At 58.0% G+C, this 14,514-nt stretch overlaps 1 protein-coding gene across 5 annotated transcripts in view; it reads right to left on the bottom strand.

The window, feature by feature from the left end:
* BICRA (BRD4 interacting chromatin remodeling complex associated protein) overlaps nucleotides 1–14,514 on the bottom strand; it is a 75,785-nt gene that overhangs the window by 5,782 nt on the left and 55,489 nt on the right. For 3 of the 5 annotated variants that reach the window (XM_047710422.1, XM_047710423.1, XM_047710420.1), the window contains 4 exons: nucleotides 11,581–13,560; nucleotides 10,843–11,019; nucleotides 599–1,231; nucleotides 238–418 (listed from right to left, as the gene is read on the bottom strand). In XM_047710422.1, the coding sequence (XP_047566378.1) occupies nucleotides 238–418; nucleotides 599–1,231; nucleotides 10,843–11,019; nucleotides 11,581–13,560 (2,971 nt within the window). The remainder of the gene's footprint in view (nucleotides 1–237; nucleotides 419–598; nucleotides 1,232–10,842; nucleotides 11,020–11,580; nucleotides 13,561–14,514) is intronic. The other 2 variants (XM_047710424.1, XM_047710425.1) reach the window with 2 other exon arrangements.

Raw genomic sequence — 14,514 nt, 5'->3', positions numbered from 1 at the left:
GCCTACACCCCGCTCTCTTCCAGTCCTCTGGCCTCAGCAGTGCCGCTAGCCCTGAATCGAGTGCCCCCCTCGGATCTGGGGCGACAGCCCTTCCTCTTCCACCTTCCCTGTCCTGTGAGGTCTGGGGGAACCCCTCGGGCTCACGCACCCACAGCTCTGCCCCAGCCCGTCCCCCTCCCCCTGCCCACCCACCTTCAGGACCCCCCACTTCTCCTGCGTGGGCTACCTCTCCCCTACCTGCGGTGGCCATGGGTGCTGGGGCAGGGGGATGGCTGGGGGCGGTGGGGGTCCCAGATGGGGCCTGCCCGCTGACCAGCACAGAGGCAGTGGGGCTGGCGAGGGGCCCCAGGTTGGCGGAGGTCTGCGGGGCGGCGGGGGCCCCCCCGGCCTTGTTCTGGAGAATGATTCCGGACGGCACCTGAAGAGGGGGACAGGTGGTTGAGGGGTAGGGGGCACATACTAGGAGGGGCGGCAGCCAGGCACCAGGGCTGGGGACGCAGAGACAACTGGACAGCTGGAGCGTGGGAGGGCCTCCCCACAGGACCAGGAGGGCAGGGCTGGCGGGGCAGGAGGAGGGCTGGTCCCCGCCTCCGATTACCTGGTGAAACCTCTCCAGAAGAGCCTTCGGCTGGGGCAGCGCCGGGAAGGGGGCAGTCACCATCTGGAAGGTCCGAGGAGGCGGTGGGGGGGGCACGGCGGGCTCAGGGACCAGGTGGAGGGTCGGAGGGGGTGTGGGGGACTTGTGGGGCCCCTGGCCGGGCGGGTACTGGAGCTGGAAGTCGGGGGGCGTAGGGGCTGGCAGCCTGGTGGCCGCCTCCGTGGAGGCCGCGACGGAGGACGTGGAGGCGGGAGGGAGGTGGGTTGCTGGGGGCAGCGGCCCCTCGGGGGGTTGGGATGGGGGGCGCAGGGGGGGCTGGGGTGGGCCCGGGGCAGCAGGGGCCGGGGTGCTGGCAGGTGGGGGGACTCCCAGCTGGTTCTGGATAACAAAGATGCCAGGCAGAGTGGGGGGTGCCTGGGGCGGGGGGCAAGGGTGCAGGGTGGGCTCTGAGGGTGGGCGGGACAAGCTCTGGGGCTGGGAGGGAGGGCGGGAGTGGGGTCGGGAGGGGGGTCGGGAGGGAGGCCTGGCGGGATGTGGGGAGGGCAGGTGGGGGCTGTCTCCCAGAGGGGCCTGGTGAGGTAGTGATGGGGACGAGGAGGGGCCTGGGCCCTTCAGTGGAGCCGCTGCCGGGATCTGGGCAGGGGAGGGAGGTAGAGGGGAGGGGCGGGGGTCAGAACCAGCCTTGGCTCCCATTGCCCCAAGACACTGGGGACCCCAGCCACACCCACCAGAAACCCTCCTTCTTAGTCACCCCTGTCTTGAGAGAAAGGACCCCGCCATGGCTCTCCTTCCCACCTCTCGTTTCTGAACTCCCCACTTCTCCTGTCTACCTCTGCCCCCCAACCCCACCCCGGCCCCCATCTCTGCCTCACCTCTGCACCTCTTTCCGCCTCACCCCTCCACCTGCCCCCGCCTCATCTCCAGACCTTTCCCTCTGCTCTCACCCCCCTCCCCATGTGCCCCCCTCCTCCCCCAACCCCCAGGTGAAGGGGAGCTCTGCAGGATTTGGGGGAGCAGCAGAGGAAGCGGCGGCGGCAGGGGGCACCACACCAGCTGCCCAGCGGGGAGGCAGGGGGCTGGGGAACACGAGCACAGCAGCGGAGGGGAAGGAGGTGGCTGGAGCGGGGGTGGGGGGGGCAGCATCCGGGCCACCATCCCCATGGGGCCTGACTGTCCAGGTCCCCCCCACCTCCCCCCTCCCCGAGAATGGACACCAGCACGGATGGAGCGGCTGCAGGAGGCACGGGGCGGGGCTGGGGCCGGGTCCCCCTAAGTGTCCGTGACCTCTGCCTCCCTTTGCCTATGTGGCTGTGGCTGCGACTGCAGGCCTCCCGGGTCCCCTGTGAGCGTGCAGCTATAGGCACGTGTGTTTGTGTGTGATCAGACTCGCCCAAGACATCCGGGCACTAGCCTGTGATCCGTCCCCCGTGACCTTGCTGAAAACACACCCTAGACCTGGCACCTCCGTGCTGATCTCCCACAGAGTCCCGACCTCAGCAGCCACAGTTGTCCCAGCGACTACCAGCCAGCTGAGTCCCTGACACAGGGCGGGGTGGGTACCTTTTGAGGGTCGCCAAATCCATACCCCGGGGACAGAGGAGAAACTGAGGCCAGGGAGCAAAATGGCTGGTCCCGAGGCTCCCTGAGTCCCGAGTCTCCCTCTCGACCTCCAAATTGTCCAAGGATGACTCAGGCTCACAGGCCCAAGGCCACCAAAGCTGCCACGCTCCAAAGCTGGGGCTCTTCACTGTGAGCCCCCAAAGGGGGCCGACTCACAATATCAAGGTTACGACTTGCCTGATGCTTCCAACACCCCAATTGAACTCTGGCAATTCAAAACAAAAGCCTCCAAACCAATCCACCCACACGCATGCCCAAAGGCCGGCCCCCTCTAAGATGAGATCGGAGGTGCCCTTGGCTCTCGGAAGGGCTGCGGAGGTTGTCGCCGGGACAGCACTCTGGTCTGCAGACCGAAAGGGTTGCACGCTGCTAGACCTGGTAACCCGCCTTCTAGGATCAGCGATGAGAAGCACCACGGGGCTCCTCCACCATGGGAGCATTTACAGTCGGGAACAGAGGAAAACAACAGGTTTCGGTAAGGGGAAAGAAGACAGCTGGCCACCTCACGAAGCCCTGGGAAGCTTATGGTGTGGAGAAAGAAACGTGCCTGAAAGCTAAGAGCAATCGGGAGAGAAACGCATGACAGGATCGCAGGACGACCGCTGACATTAGACCGCGCACAGTGGATAACGGTATTGTCTCACGGCTGAATCGGCTGAACCTGATGACTGTGCCGTGGTCAACTAGGAGAATGTTCCTGTTCTCAAAGGCTGAGACGTTAAGGAGTAAAGGAGCAGAACGTCTGCAATTTCCTCTGCAATGATTCTGAATAAAAATGTATACGTGTCGAGAGAACGGAAGAGAAAGTGAATTAGCCAGACATTGACGGTGGAAAGACCTGGGCAGCAACCAGCTTCCCAGGCAGGGGGGTGGGGTGGGGGGCCTGCCGATCCCCACCTCCTCATTATTCGGTCTCCCCTGCACGGTCCCCAGGTTGGTCCCTGGGACCAACCGATTTCACAGAAGTGATTTGATACTACTTCCAAGATTCAGTTATAAAAAAGGGTAGGACTCTCCTTTCTGGTAGATCATTTCCTTTGGGGAAGCCAACTGTGGAGCATGTTACAAGCTACCCTTTGGAGAAGCCTGTGGAGGGAAGAGCTGAGGCATGTTCTCCAGCCCAGTCGAGCCTTCCGACGACCGCAGCCCTGGTTGACTAGAATCTCACAAGGGATGACGAGGCAGCACCTGCCAGCTAAGCTGCTTCCAGACTCCTGATCCTTACAAGCTACATGAGAGAAGTTAATGCTTGCTGTTTAAGGCTGCTAAATTTGGGGGGAGGGTCATTTGTTACACGGCAACAGATAACTAATATATGCACGTAAAAAGTAAAGAACTCCTGTGAGTTCTCTGTACAATGCTACTGTTTGAAATTCTAAGTGTTTAAAAATAAAAACTGAAAAAAGTAAGCTCACACTCATTAAAAGTATAGACTAACGCCCCTCTCCCCCAATCACATCAAAAACCCAAATGATACACTGAGGGTAAACAGCCGCAATTCACAGCACACACAGAGCCCATTTCCATCATATATAAACAGTCTCCAGAAATCACTAAGAGTAACAACTGGTGAGAAAAAGCGGCCAAGGACATGATCGGACAGTGCAGAGAGAAGGAAACACAGAAGGCTTCGACAGTCCGAGAGACACTCCACCCTCACTTGTAATATGAGTAATGCCCATTGAAAGCACCCTCTGGAAACTTCTTCACCCATCGCATTAGGAACAAGCCATGTCTCATAAAGACACCCTCTTCTACCGCCTCTGAAGGTTACTGGCACAATTTGCCACAACTCCAGGACAAGGCAATTCAGCAGCAGCTGCACAAATTACAAGAACACATTCGCTTTGATCCAGCAAACCTGCTTCCGGGAAATGATGTAACAGATGCACGTGCACGTGTAGGAAACGACAGGTCAGCAAGTTGTTTACTACAGCTGTGTGGGGAGGGACAGAGCCCGGACTTGGCTGGTGTGCATCTAAACAGCATTTACAGGGCAGAGGAAGGACACTGCTCTAACGAGATCAAGGAAACTCTTCACATGCTGACAAAGCTCGCACGCAATGTGCTACCTTCTGGACGGACAGAAACGGGAGAGAACAGTAAACCCACTTTTACTCTAGGGTGCGCCTGCGCGAGGAACTGGAAAGATAGACGGCAGCTAAGTAACTGGTTTTCTGGAGGGGCAGGTGGGCTGGGAATGTAGGCATGGCTTTGGGACACTTTCCCCTTTCTAAAAAATTTTTTAAAGATTTTATTTATTTATTTGACACACACAGAGAGAGAAGCAGGCTCCCTGCTGAGCAGAGAGCCCGATGTGGGACTCGATCCCAGGACCCCGAGATATGACCCGAGCTGAAGGCAGATGCTTAACCAATCCCCTTACTTTAAAAAATGCTTTTTGGAGCACCTGGGTGGCTAGTCCATGAAGTGTCCAACTCTTGATTTTGGCTCAGGTCATGATTTTAGGAGGGTCGTGAGATCAAGTTCCATGTTGGGCTCTCTCTCTCTCTCTCAAAAAAACCCCAAAACTGCTTTTTGATGATTGAGTCATGTGAAGGTGATACCTAATTCTAAAACTTTAAAATGTTTTAATGGCTGGGGGGAAAAAATTAGGCTAAAAGAAAACTTCAGGGGCACCTGGGTGGCTCAGTGGGTTAAGCCTCTGCCTTTGGCTCAGGTTATGATCTCAGGGTCCTGGGATCGAGCCCCGCATCGGATTCTCTGCTCAGCGGGGCGTTTGCTTCTCCCTCTTCCCCTCCCCCTGCTCATGCTCTCTCTTTCTCTCTGAAATAAAAATCTTAAAAACAAAAAACAAAAAACAAAAAACTACCACACGAGGGAACTGTTCACCAGGAAATTCCAGCTGCCCAGCTAGAGCTGGCAAGATGTGTTCAGTCAGATTCATGCAGAATTCAACAGAAAGCGCAGAGGGGTGCTAGCCCGCAACCTGGCGGGGAGCAGAGCACATGCTGATCTGGGGCTGATGAAGCTTCTGGAAGAAGCCTGCACAGGCATAAACCCCAAGGAGGCGTGACGGGGTTCGCACTTTCCTTAGACTGTCCGGGAAGTGCTTATACCCTCTGAACCGAGCCGTTCTATTTCTAGAAATTTACCCACATGTACATGCAAAAGACCCGAAGAGTAAGAGGAGGGTTATTTGTTGACATACACGGGAAACCACCTGGAGTGCTCTCCCTTGAGTAGGGAACCAAGTCAGTCAATCACGGTGGGTCCGTGCAATGACAGTAAGACGGCAGCAAACTTCCCAACTCCAGCCGGCCTGGCCTGCCTGGCCTATTGTTTTGCATGGCCCACAGGCTGAAAGCGGGTTTTACATTTTTAAATGCTGGGAGAGAGGGGCGTCTGGGTGGCTCAGTCAGTTAAGCACCCGACTCTGGATTTCAGCTCAGGGCATGATCTCAGGGTCGTGAGATCGAGCCCCGGGTTGTGCTCTGCGCTCAGCAGAAGTCTGCTTGAGTTTCTCTCTCTCCCTTTCCCTGGCTCTACCCACATGTGCATTCTCGCTCTCTCTCTCTCTCTCTGAAATAAACAATTTTTTTTTAAGTGGTGGAAAAGAAATCAAAAGACTAGATTGTGATTGGTGACAACGATATGAAATTCAAATTTCGGTGTCCATAAAGTTTTATTGGAACAGGTCTGTGTTCACTCACTGACGTGTGGTCTGGGGCGGCTTGCATGCAAAGCCTAAAATGTTTACCCACGGCCCTTTGTAGTGTTTCCCTGGCTTCCTTTGGTTTGAGGCACTTTCAATGTGCCTGACCCCATTCAAGCACCTTAACCTGTATTAGCTTATTGATTCCTCATGACAACGCTGTGACCTAGATACTGTTTTCCTCATCCTCATCTTCAGGGAAGAAAACTGAGGCACACAAAGGCAGGGGACTTGGCTAAGGTCACTGAACCTATAAGTGGCAGAGTTGGGATTTTGGAGTCCCAGTGCCTAACGACTACCCCGGACGGTGGCTTTCAAATCACACCTAGTGTCTGTGAGTAATGGTTCCCGGCATTTTGGTGGGTCACGAGCAGCATTTAAAAAGAATAGCAGGGGGGCGCCTGGGTGGCTCAGTGGGTTAAGCTGCTGCCTTCGGCTCAGGTCATGATCCCAGGTCCTGGGTTCGAGCCCCACGTCGGGCTTTCTGCTCAGCAGGGAGCCTGCTTCCTCCTCTCTCTCTGCCTGCCTCTCTGCCTACTTGTGATTTCTCTCTGTCAAATAAATAAATAAAATCTTTAAAAAAATAAAAAATAAAAAATAAAAAAATAAAAAAATAAAAAGAATAGCAGGAAGCCTGCTTCTCCCTCTGACTCTCCCCTGCTGTTCTCTCTCTCTCTCAAATAAATAAAATCTTAAAAAAATAATAAAAAGAATAAGAACAGAGGAAACCAAATACAAAATATCAGCGTTCATTGCACACAGTATTATCCTGTGAAAGCTGTTTTGGTGATATGCACATGTACACACACACACACACACGTGCGCACGCGCGCACGCACGCACGCACCCCAGGGGGTGATGTCGAGTGGGATTCTCATGCAAGTCAGCGGTCCAAGAGATCTGGCTGATCGAACAAAGCGTGGTTCGGAAGAACGGGACAGTGTGCTTCTGCGTGTAAGGAGGGAGCATGTGCACACACAGGCTGTCACGTCTGGCTGGCTCCGAGCTCAGACGAGGGAGGTCTGTCGTGCACAGGATGGCGGTGACCCACCCAGGTGACTCCATCTCTCAGGCGACACCTGGGAATCTCCAGCAACTGGAGATGGAATCTCCATGGCTGTCCCACCTGCAGCAGGGCCTCCGCTGCTGAGGGGTGCTACCGTGCTCAGGACAGCCCCCTGACAACACAGAACGACCTGGCCCCAAGCGTCCCTAGTGCCTATGTGATAAGGACACGGTGGGGCTCCACAGGGAAATCCATGGGGGTAGGGGGCCTACGGGGGTGGGGAAGGGCCAGAAATTCCACGAACAGAAAGACTCACTTTCCCCGTGTGCCCTTTGTTTGTAAACCCAATTTTTAAAACCACGTCTGGGTAACGCTCTTTGAATAACAACAACAAAGCGTGTGTGTGTGTGTGTGTGTGTGTGTGTGTGTGTGTGTGTGTGTGTGTGTGTGTTTTAAGCCTAGCGTAAGCCACACACAGCAGGCCTTAAGCCTCCTGAGTAGGATGGTCAGTGTTCCCTCCCTGAAAAGACAGTCGGGGCCCCCATCGAGGGCCAATTTCAAGAGCTGGGATATTGACAACAAAACCCATCCCTGGAGCGTGAGCCCGGAGAGGGCAGGGCTGCCTCCCCTGTACCTTCCTGCAAAAGGCTGGGTACAAAGCACGCGGCGGGGGAACGGGGGGGCTGCGTGAAGGACCCACCTCCAGTCTGGGAGCAGCTCTTGTGCACGCGCACGCACACGCACGTGCAAGTGCACGCACACAAGTTCGTATGTCGCTGGTATTTATGTGCATCTGTATTCTTTGGTCAATCCACTCACTCACCTGTCCACCTGTCCGTCCGGCCACCCATCCATCCATCATCCATCCACCCTCCCCCACCCCCACCCCTCCATCCACCTGCTTCCCCAACACTCATCAAGAACTCCCGTCATGCCGTGTGGCGTTGCAGGCACAAAAGGGCCAGCAGGGTGACCACATGTCCAGCCCGGCGCCGGCCTGTGAGGGGGTGACCAGGATCAGCTCATGGGCACGGCTGACCTTTCCTCTTAAAGACCATCCGCAGCTTCATTACTACTCCTACTGCAAATGCCAGGTATCTCTGCTCATCGAAATACTGCTGACTCTGCAGAGCTGCGGTGAGTCGGTGGATCTACTCCCTCTTGGCAGACAGGTAGACCGTGTTCCCGGAGCGTTTGACGATGAGCAGAGCTGGGATTCGCGCTCAGGTCTGGCTTTCTCTAGACCTCAGCTGTTCTGGCCACTAACAATTCAGGTTCAAATCCAGGCCCTACCAGCGGGGTAACCTTGGGCAAGCTACTTAATCTCTGTGCCTCAGTTTCCTCATCTGTAAAGTACGGAGAATATCTTCCACCTGCCTGATGGGAGCTTTCAATGAGACGATGCTTGGAAAGGGTTCTGAATAGCACTTAAAACAGAAATGTTACGATGCACTTTAGTTTTTACCGTGATGCCCTCCTCTTCATGCCTCCAATCCCTAAAGCAAGCTCCAGATTATGGCCCGAATCCTCCAGCATCCCTCCGTCATTGCCGTGACCACCCTGGTCTTTGAAGCCCCGTCATCTTGACCCACGAGGATTCTCTGGACTTTTTTTTGCCCACCAAACCATTTTCCAATGAAAACCAGAGGGATTGCTGAAAATTGTTACCACCAGCCCATGCCACAGTCCAGCTGAAAGCCCTCCACTGGTTTGGCCACGAGGCACTGCCAACCTCTCTGATCCGAGCTCCCTCCACTCCCCTCCAGCCTACTTTCCATTCCTTGACATCCCAAGCTTGTTCTTGCTTCAGGGCCTTTGCACATGCTATTGCCCCTTCCCACAATTTCTCTTTCTTGGGGCCTGGGCTTAAATACGCCGCCCCCCTCCCTGAGGCAGTTCCTCCCCGCTTTCCCTAGAGTGGATTCCTCCCCTGTCCCATCATGGGGACCCTGCTCCCTTCAATGCTTTCATCTCCTGGGCTCTTTCCCTGCAGCTGACCCACATCTCCGAGAACATTCTCTCCCTTTGATTGCACTGCGGCATACTCAGCATGGAGCCTCATGTGTTGGGCGGACTCCTGTGAGTGTGCTTGATTTCATCAATAAATGATTTCCACCACTGATTTACCCAGTTCTACAACCCCCTGGTACAGCTGATTGTGGGAGGCTCAGGGAGGGGAAGCCGCTTGCCGGGGGAACCTAGGCCAGCACTGGACCCACTCTAGAGACGCTACTTCCAACTTGAGTCACTCAAAGGCCAGGAGACTCCTGACCTCTTGTCCCTCCACTTCTGCCTCTTTCTCCTCCTGGGGGAGAGATGGCCTGAGTCCACCTTGGCCCCGTGTCCCTCTAGACTGTGTTAATCTGGACCAGATCCTGTTCTACCCCACAACAATAATAATGATAATAACAATTATTTCTTGAGGACTTACTCCGTGCTAGCATATGTTAACTCACTCACTCCTGATAGGCCTCTAAGAAAGTATTATTCCAATTTTCCAGATGAGGAAGTCAAGGTCCAGCAGTTATGGGGAATTGCTCTGGGTCAGCACAAGGCCAGGCACATACTAAGTGCCCTCCTTCCCCCAAAGAATCTGTTTAAGGAAACAGGAAACTGGTTGCTTAAGGTCACATGGAAAGCAGCAGAACTGGAGAGTGAAATCATGGCTGTTTAAAGCCAAAGCCCATGCTGCTTTCTGCCACCCTGACCTTGCAGAGGTCATTCCCTCTTCTGCCTTTTACCTACCTCCTCTACCTATCCTTTCTAAAAGAGTATAAAATCCACCCTTCCAAAATAAAAGGGGCTCTCTCTAAACTCTCATGTGCTTATGACTCATGTGAGACAAAGGCGAATTTTCCTAATATGTAAAGAGTTTCTACAAATCAACAAGAATAGGACCACTCACGCCAAGTTTAAAGTTGGCAAGGGGTATGGGTGATGATTCCAGAGAGAACATAAACAGCTCCACATCTAAGAAAACCTGCCCCACTTCACTCACAGTAAAAGAAATGCAAATTAAAACAAAACAAGGAGCCGCCTTACAACGACCGCTTTTCACCTTACAACGACCGCTTTTCACCTTACAACGACCGCTTTTCACCTTACAACTTACAATGACCGGCTAACTTCAATACACGGCGGAAGTTATGCAAGAACAGGCACAGGCAACAGACCACTGATCAAGGACAAACCCAGTGGTAACTCCCCAGAGAGCAATCTGGCAGCATCCATCAACACTGCGTGTGCAAATGGCCTCCGACGGACCCAGCACTTTCCTCTTCAAAAACAGTGACATAGGTACAGTCATCCTCCGCGGCTTCACTCACCACAGCTAAAGACTGGAAGGGACCTAACCATGGGACAGTGGGAGTACCGTGCGGTCACACGGAAGAAGGAAGAAGGAAGTACCGTCTCCAAGATGAATCTTTCAATGATCCAAGGCGCAGAGCTGCCTCGTGTGTTATCGCATTTGTAGCAACGGGAGGGAAAGAATCGGTGCCATTCACCTTGTCCGCGTGCGTGTGTGTGTGTGTGTGTGTGTGTGTGCGCGCGCACGTGCAAGAAACCGCCCTCGGGGAAAGCAAGTGGCTGTGGTTCAGGAGAACGGGCTTTTCAGCAAGACCTCTGGTAGCTTTGGAGATAGGAGCCCTCTGAATGTCCTGTTTACCCGGATATGAAAATGAGAATTCTAGCAAACACTTGCCTGCCATGTGTCCCTCTGCCTAGAGTGTGGGCTCCCCTCAGTGTGGCCTGGGTCCTAGGAGTCCATGACTGTCAGAAGACTCTCGGGAACTATCGGGGGAGCGAAGGAGCACCCTTCCCAAGCCAGCAAGACAGAGAGGCAAGGCAGGGCAGCCAGAGCGGGGAGGAGTGAGCGGGAGGAGGGGTCGCAGGGGCGAGGCTCCGTCTGAGCTGGGACAGAGGCTGCTGGGATTTGTCTACCTGGGGGGCCGGCGCTGGGGAAGCCTGGCTGTCGGGGGCCTGAGGGCCGAGGCCAGCTCCTTTGGCGATGGGGGTGCTCGGGGCTGGGTCTTGGGCGGGAGGCGGGGCGCTGACTATGACCGAGGCGGGCACGGAGAGGTGGGGGCCATCTGCAGAGAGGGGCTGCTGGCTCCTCTCCTGAAACGGGGAGCCCGCACCAGGTCAGAAGGCCACCCTGTGGACCCGCGGCCTCCCCGAGACCCCAGCCTCCCCGAAGCTCCAGAGAGCAGGGTGGTGGGAACTGGGCCGAGGGGTACCGAGAGGCTGGGCACAGAGGGCAGGGCGGCCGAGCGCCCCAGGATCCAGGCACCAGGGAGGCCGCAACCGCAGCAACTTCGGCCCGGGGCCCCGCCCATCTTCCAGCCGGCAGCCGCCTGCCCCATCTGTCTGTCTGTCCTTGTCTTGCCCGTTCTCTGTGATTCTTGTGCCCTCTAGCAGGAGGACGGATGGTCAGTCTGTGAGCCGGTCGGGCCCTCCTTGCCTGTGTCAGTCCGTCACCCCGTGGCTTCCCCCCAGGGGACGCACGCACTGGGCACAGGGGTGCCACCTCAGAGATGCTCTTCCGACCCCGCCAGACCCTCCCCAGTCGCTGCCTCCACCGCACATGGTTTCAGCTCCAGCTCTGGCCCCTCTCTGCAGCACACCCCCGTCCCCTGCCCACCCCCCTCCCCACGTCCCTGCCAGCCCATCCCCAGTTACCTGGGGCAGGAACATCTGCAGGGAGTCCTGAGTGAGGATGGCCGTGGTGGCAGCAGAGGGCGGCTGTCCCAGGACGATCTTCTCTGGGCTGGACGCCAGGCCTGGGCTGGGCTGGGGGGTGGTGGCCTGAGGCGGGGCGGTGGCCTGAGGGGTAGGGGCCTGCGGGGGCGGTGGCGGCGGCGGTGGCTGCTGCTGCGCCGGTGGCTGCTGGAGGCCCAAAGGCAGCGGGGTGCTGACCGCTGGGGGCGCCTGGGGGGCTGTCTGCACCGCAAGAACAGGCGTGGCCTCCCCCGTGGCAGCAGGGGTGGCCGGCTGTACCAGCCCGTCGGGGGTGTTGAGCATGGCCACGGCGCTGGGGGGCAGAGTGACGCCCTGGAGGACAGTCGTGGCGGCGGGGCCCGTGGGGGCCGGCTGGCTCTGCGTGGGCAGACTGCCCGCGGCCAGCGACACAGGCATCTGGAAGAGCGCCGGCTGGCCCACCTGGATGGGGGCGGCCGAGAGGATGTGGGCGGCACTGTGGGCCCCGGAGTGGGGGGCCAGCACGGGGCCCAGGCTCAGCGGCCCCGCCAGGTTCTGGTTGGTGAGAATGGGGTTGGCGATGAGCTGTCCGCCCGCGTGGGGGGCCGCGGCTGCCAGGATCTGCCCGCCAACGTTGGTGGGCAGGGCCGAGAGCGTCTGGGGGAGCTGGACGGCAGGCGCGCCCGGCAGCAGGAACTGGTTCTGGCCTGGCAGCATGTGCTGCGCGGGGATGACGATGCTGCTGCCTTGATTCAAGAGGTGGACGCTCATGGGCTTGCTCAGGGCCCCGGGGGGCTGGGGCGGGGCGGCCCCGGTCGTGGTGGCAGGAGGCTGCTTGAAGACGTTCGCCTGCAGCGTGGGTGCGGGGAAGCCCGACAGCACCACATTCTGGCCGGCCTTGCCTGCCGCCATGAAAGTCAGGTTCTGGGGGGCCTTGGGTTGCTGCGGGAGGCCCCCCGCCTCGCCCTGGATGGTGAGCGTGGTGCCCGCCGGGGCGAAGGGCTTGGGCGTCAGCTGGTAGAGCTTGGGGGGCAGCACGCCAGCAGGCTTGGGCTGGATGGGCGTGGGCGTGCGATGCAGGATCACATTGGGAGCTGGGACCAGCGGTGATGTGCCAAGGCCAGGGGCCACCGCCAGCGGTTGCCCCGAGGGCGCCCCACCAGCTGCCGCCGTGGCCGCCCCTGCCCCTCCAAACACCGAGTTCCCGTTAAGCGTGGTGGCCACGGCCGTGGGGAGGTTCTTCTGGATGACCAGGCCAGCCCCCTGGGGCGAGACGCCGGCAGACGCCAAGGTCACGGGCTCTGAGGGGCCGGCTGCCGAGGCCAGATAGCCGCTGACAGGCACCTGCTTGGCGAGGAGCTGGGAGGTGGGCGGGTTGAGTGCCATGACGGGCTGGCCCACCACCTGGATGGGGGCCAGGCCAAGCGTGGCCGCCGTGGCACCCCCGGGGCTGCCGTTGGGCAGGCCCTGGAGGCCTGGGATGGGCTGCAGGGTCACGTTGCCCAGGCCCACGGGCTGCAGGAAGGGCTGGACGCTCAAGGCCTTGTTGACCACGTCCTGGGGTGGCACCAGGGCCTGGTGGGTCAGCACGGTGGGCGGGGCCTGCAGCCCCAGCAGGTCAGGGCCGCCTGGAAACAGGGCCTGGGGCCCAGCGGCCACGGCAGCAGCGCCTCCAGCACCGGCCGGGCCGGCTCCACCATCCGCAGGCTGGAGGGTGGGCAGCTGGAAGGGACCCAGGTCCAGCTCGGCCTCGGCCTCAAGTGTCTGCTCAGTGATGTTGGCCTCTTGGAGGCTCTGCTGAAGGATGTCACAGGGCTGCTCGGCGCCGCCGCCGCCCCCACCGCCGCCCCCCGCGGCCGGTGACCCCAGGATCGCATCCTCCAGGAAATCTAGGTCCACGCTGGGGGCCGGCTGCGTGGGCTCTGGGCTCAAGTGGTTGCCAGATGCTTCTTGCACGTGGAGCTGGAGGCGGGTAAGACGGGAAGGGAAAAGCGGAGGTTAGCGAGGGGCTGGCTCCGGGCACGGCTGAACCCACAGGACCTGCGCTGCCCGAGCAGCACGGGCAGAGACAATATTCCATCTGGAAGGGGCTGGACCTAGGTTCCCATCCCAGCTCCGCTGAGCCGTACAACTGGGGCTGTCTGGCCTGTCGCCGTCTGTGCACACTCGCAGGACAGAATAAAGCCCGTCCTTTACAAAGCCGGGAGGGCCCATGATTCCAAAGCAATTGGACACTTGCAAATGTCAAATTTCAAAGCAATCTGAAAACTGCAAATGTCTTCCTAACTCTTCCAGAGTAAAACCTGACCAAAAGTGACGCAGCGCTCTTGGGGAAGGCCACGATTCGTCCACGTGACGGGACTCTTTTTGACCACAGGAAGGTGAGCGAGCATGCTACGTGAAATTCTGCATCACCCTCCCGGCATCTGGAAAATTCTGAATTCTGAAACGCGCCTGGCCCCAAGGGTTTCGGGTAAGAGACCACGGCTGTGTTAATGGCAGCCGCAGCTACCACCGTGAACTTGGTTTTGTGCGGGCGGCGCTGAGTTGGACCCCTGCGCTGTCCCAGATCGCGATCCAGGAGGAGCACAATTGATACGTGTGTGACCATTTGAGCAAATACCGCACGAGCGATGATTATGCTTAGAGCACGGGACCCTTGCTGCTATTCGACCAGAGAACAGATCAAAACTTGGCAGTTTAAAAGGACGGGAGGTCAATCACACAGAGGGCTGACCGCGGTACCTGACACCCACAGGTGTGCAAGAAACCCTCACCTAACATTACGATTATGCCTTCCGTGTTGTCGTTGTTGATAACAAGCTCAGTGAGGCGGGCGCTACCCCATCCTCCTTTCCCAGATGGAAGGAGGGGAGTGCTTGGGAGGAAGGGGTCCCTACTCGGTCCCCAACCCAG

This window comes from Lutra lutra, chromosome 17, assembly GCF_902655055.1.
Source record: "Lutra lutra chromosome 17, mLutLut1.2, whole genome shotgun sequence".
NCBI lineage: Eukaryota > Metazoa > Chordata > Mammalia > Carnivora > Mustelidae > Lutra > Lutra lutra.
The sequence above is the reverse complement of the archived record's forward strand: the minus strand, read 5'-3'. Positions and strand labels throughout refer to the sequence as shown.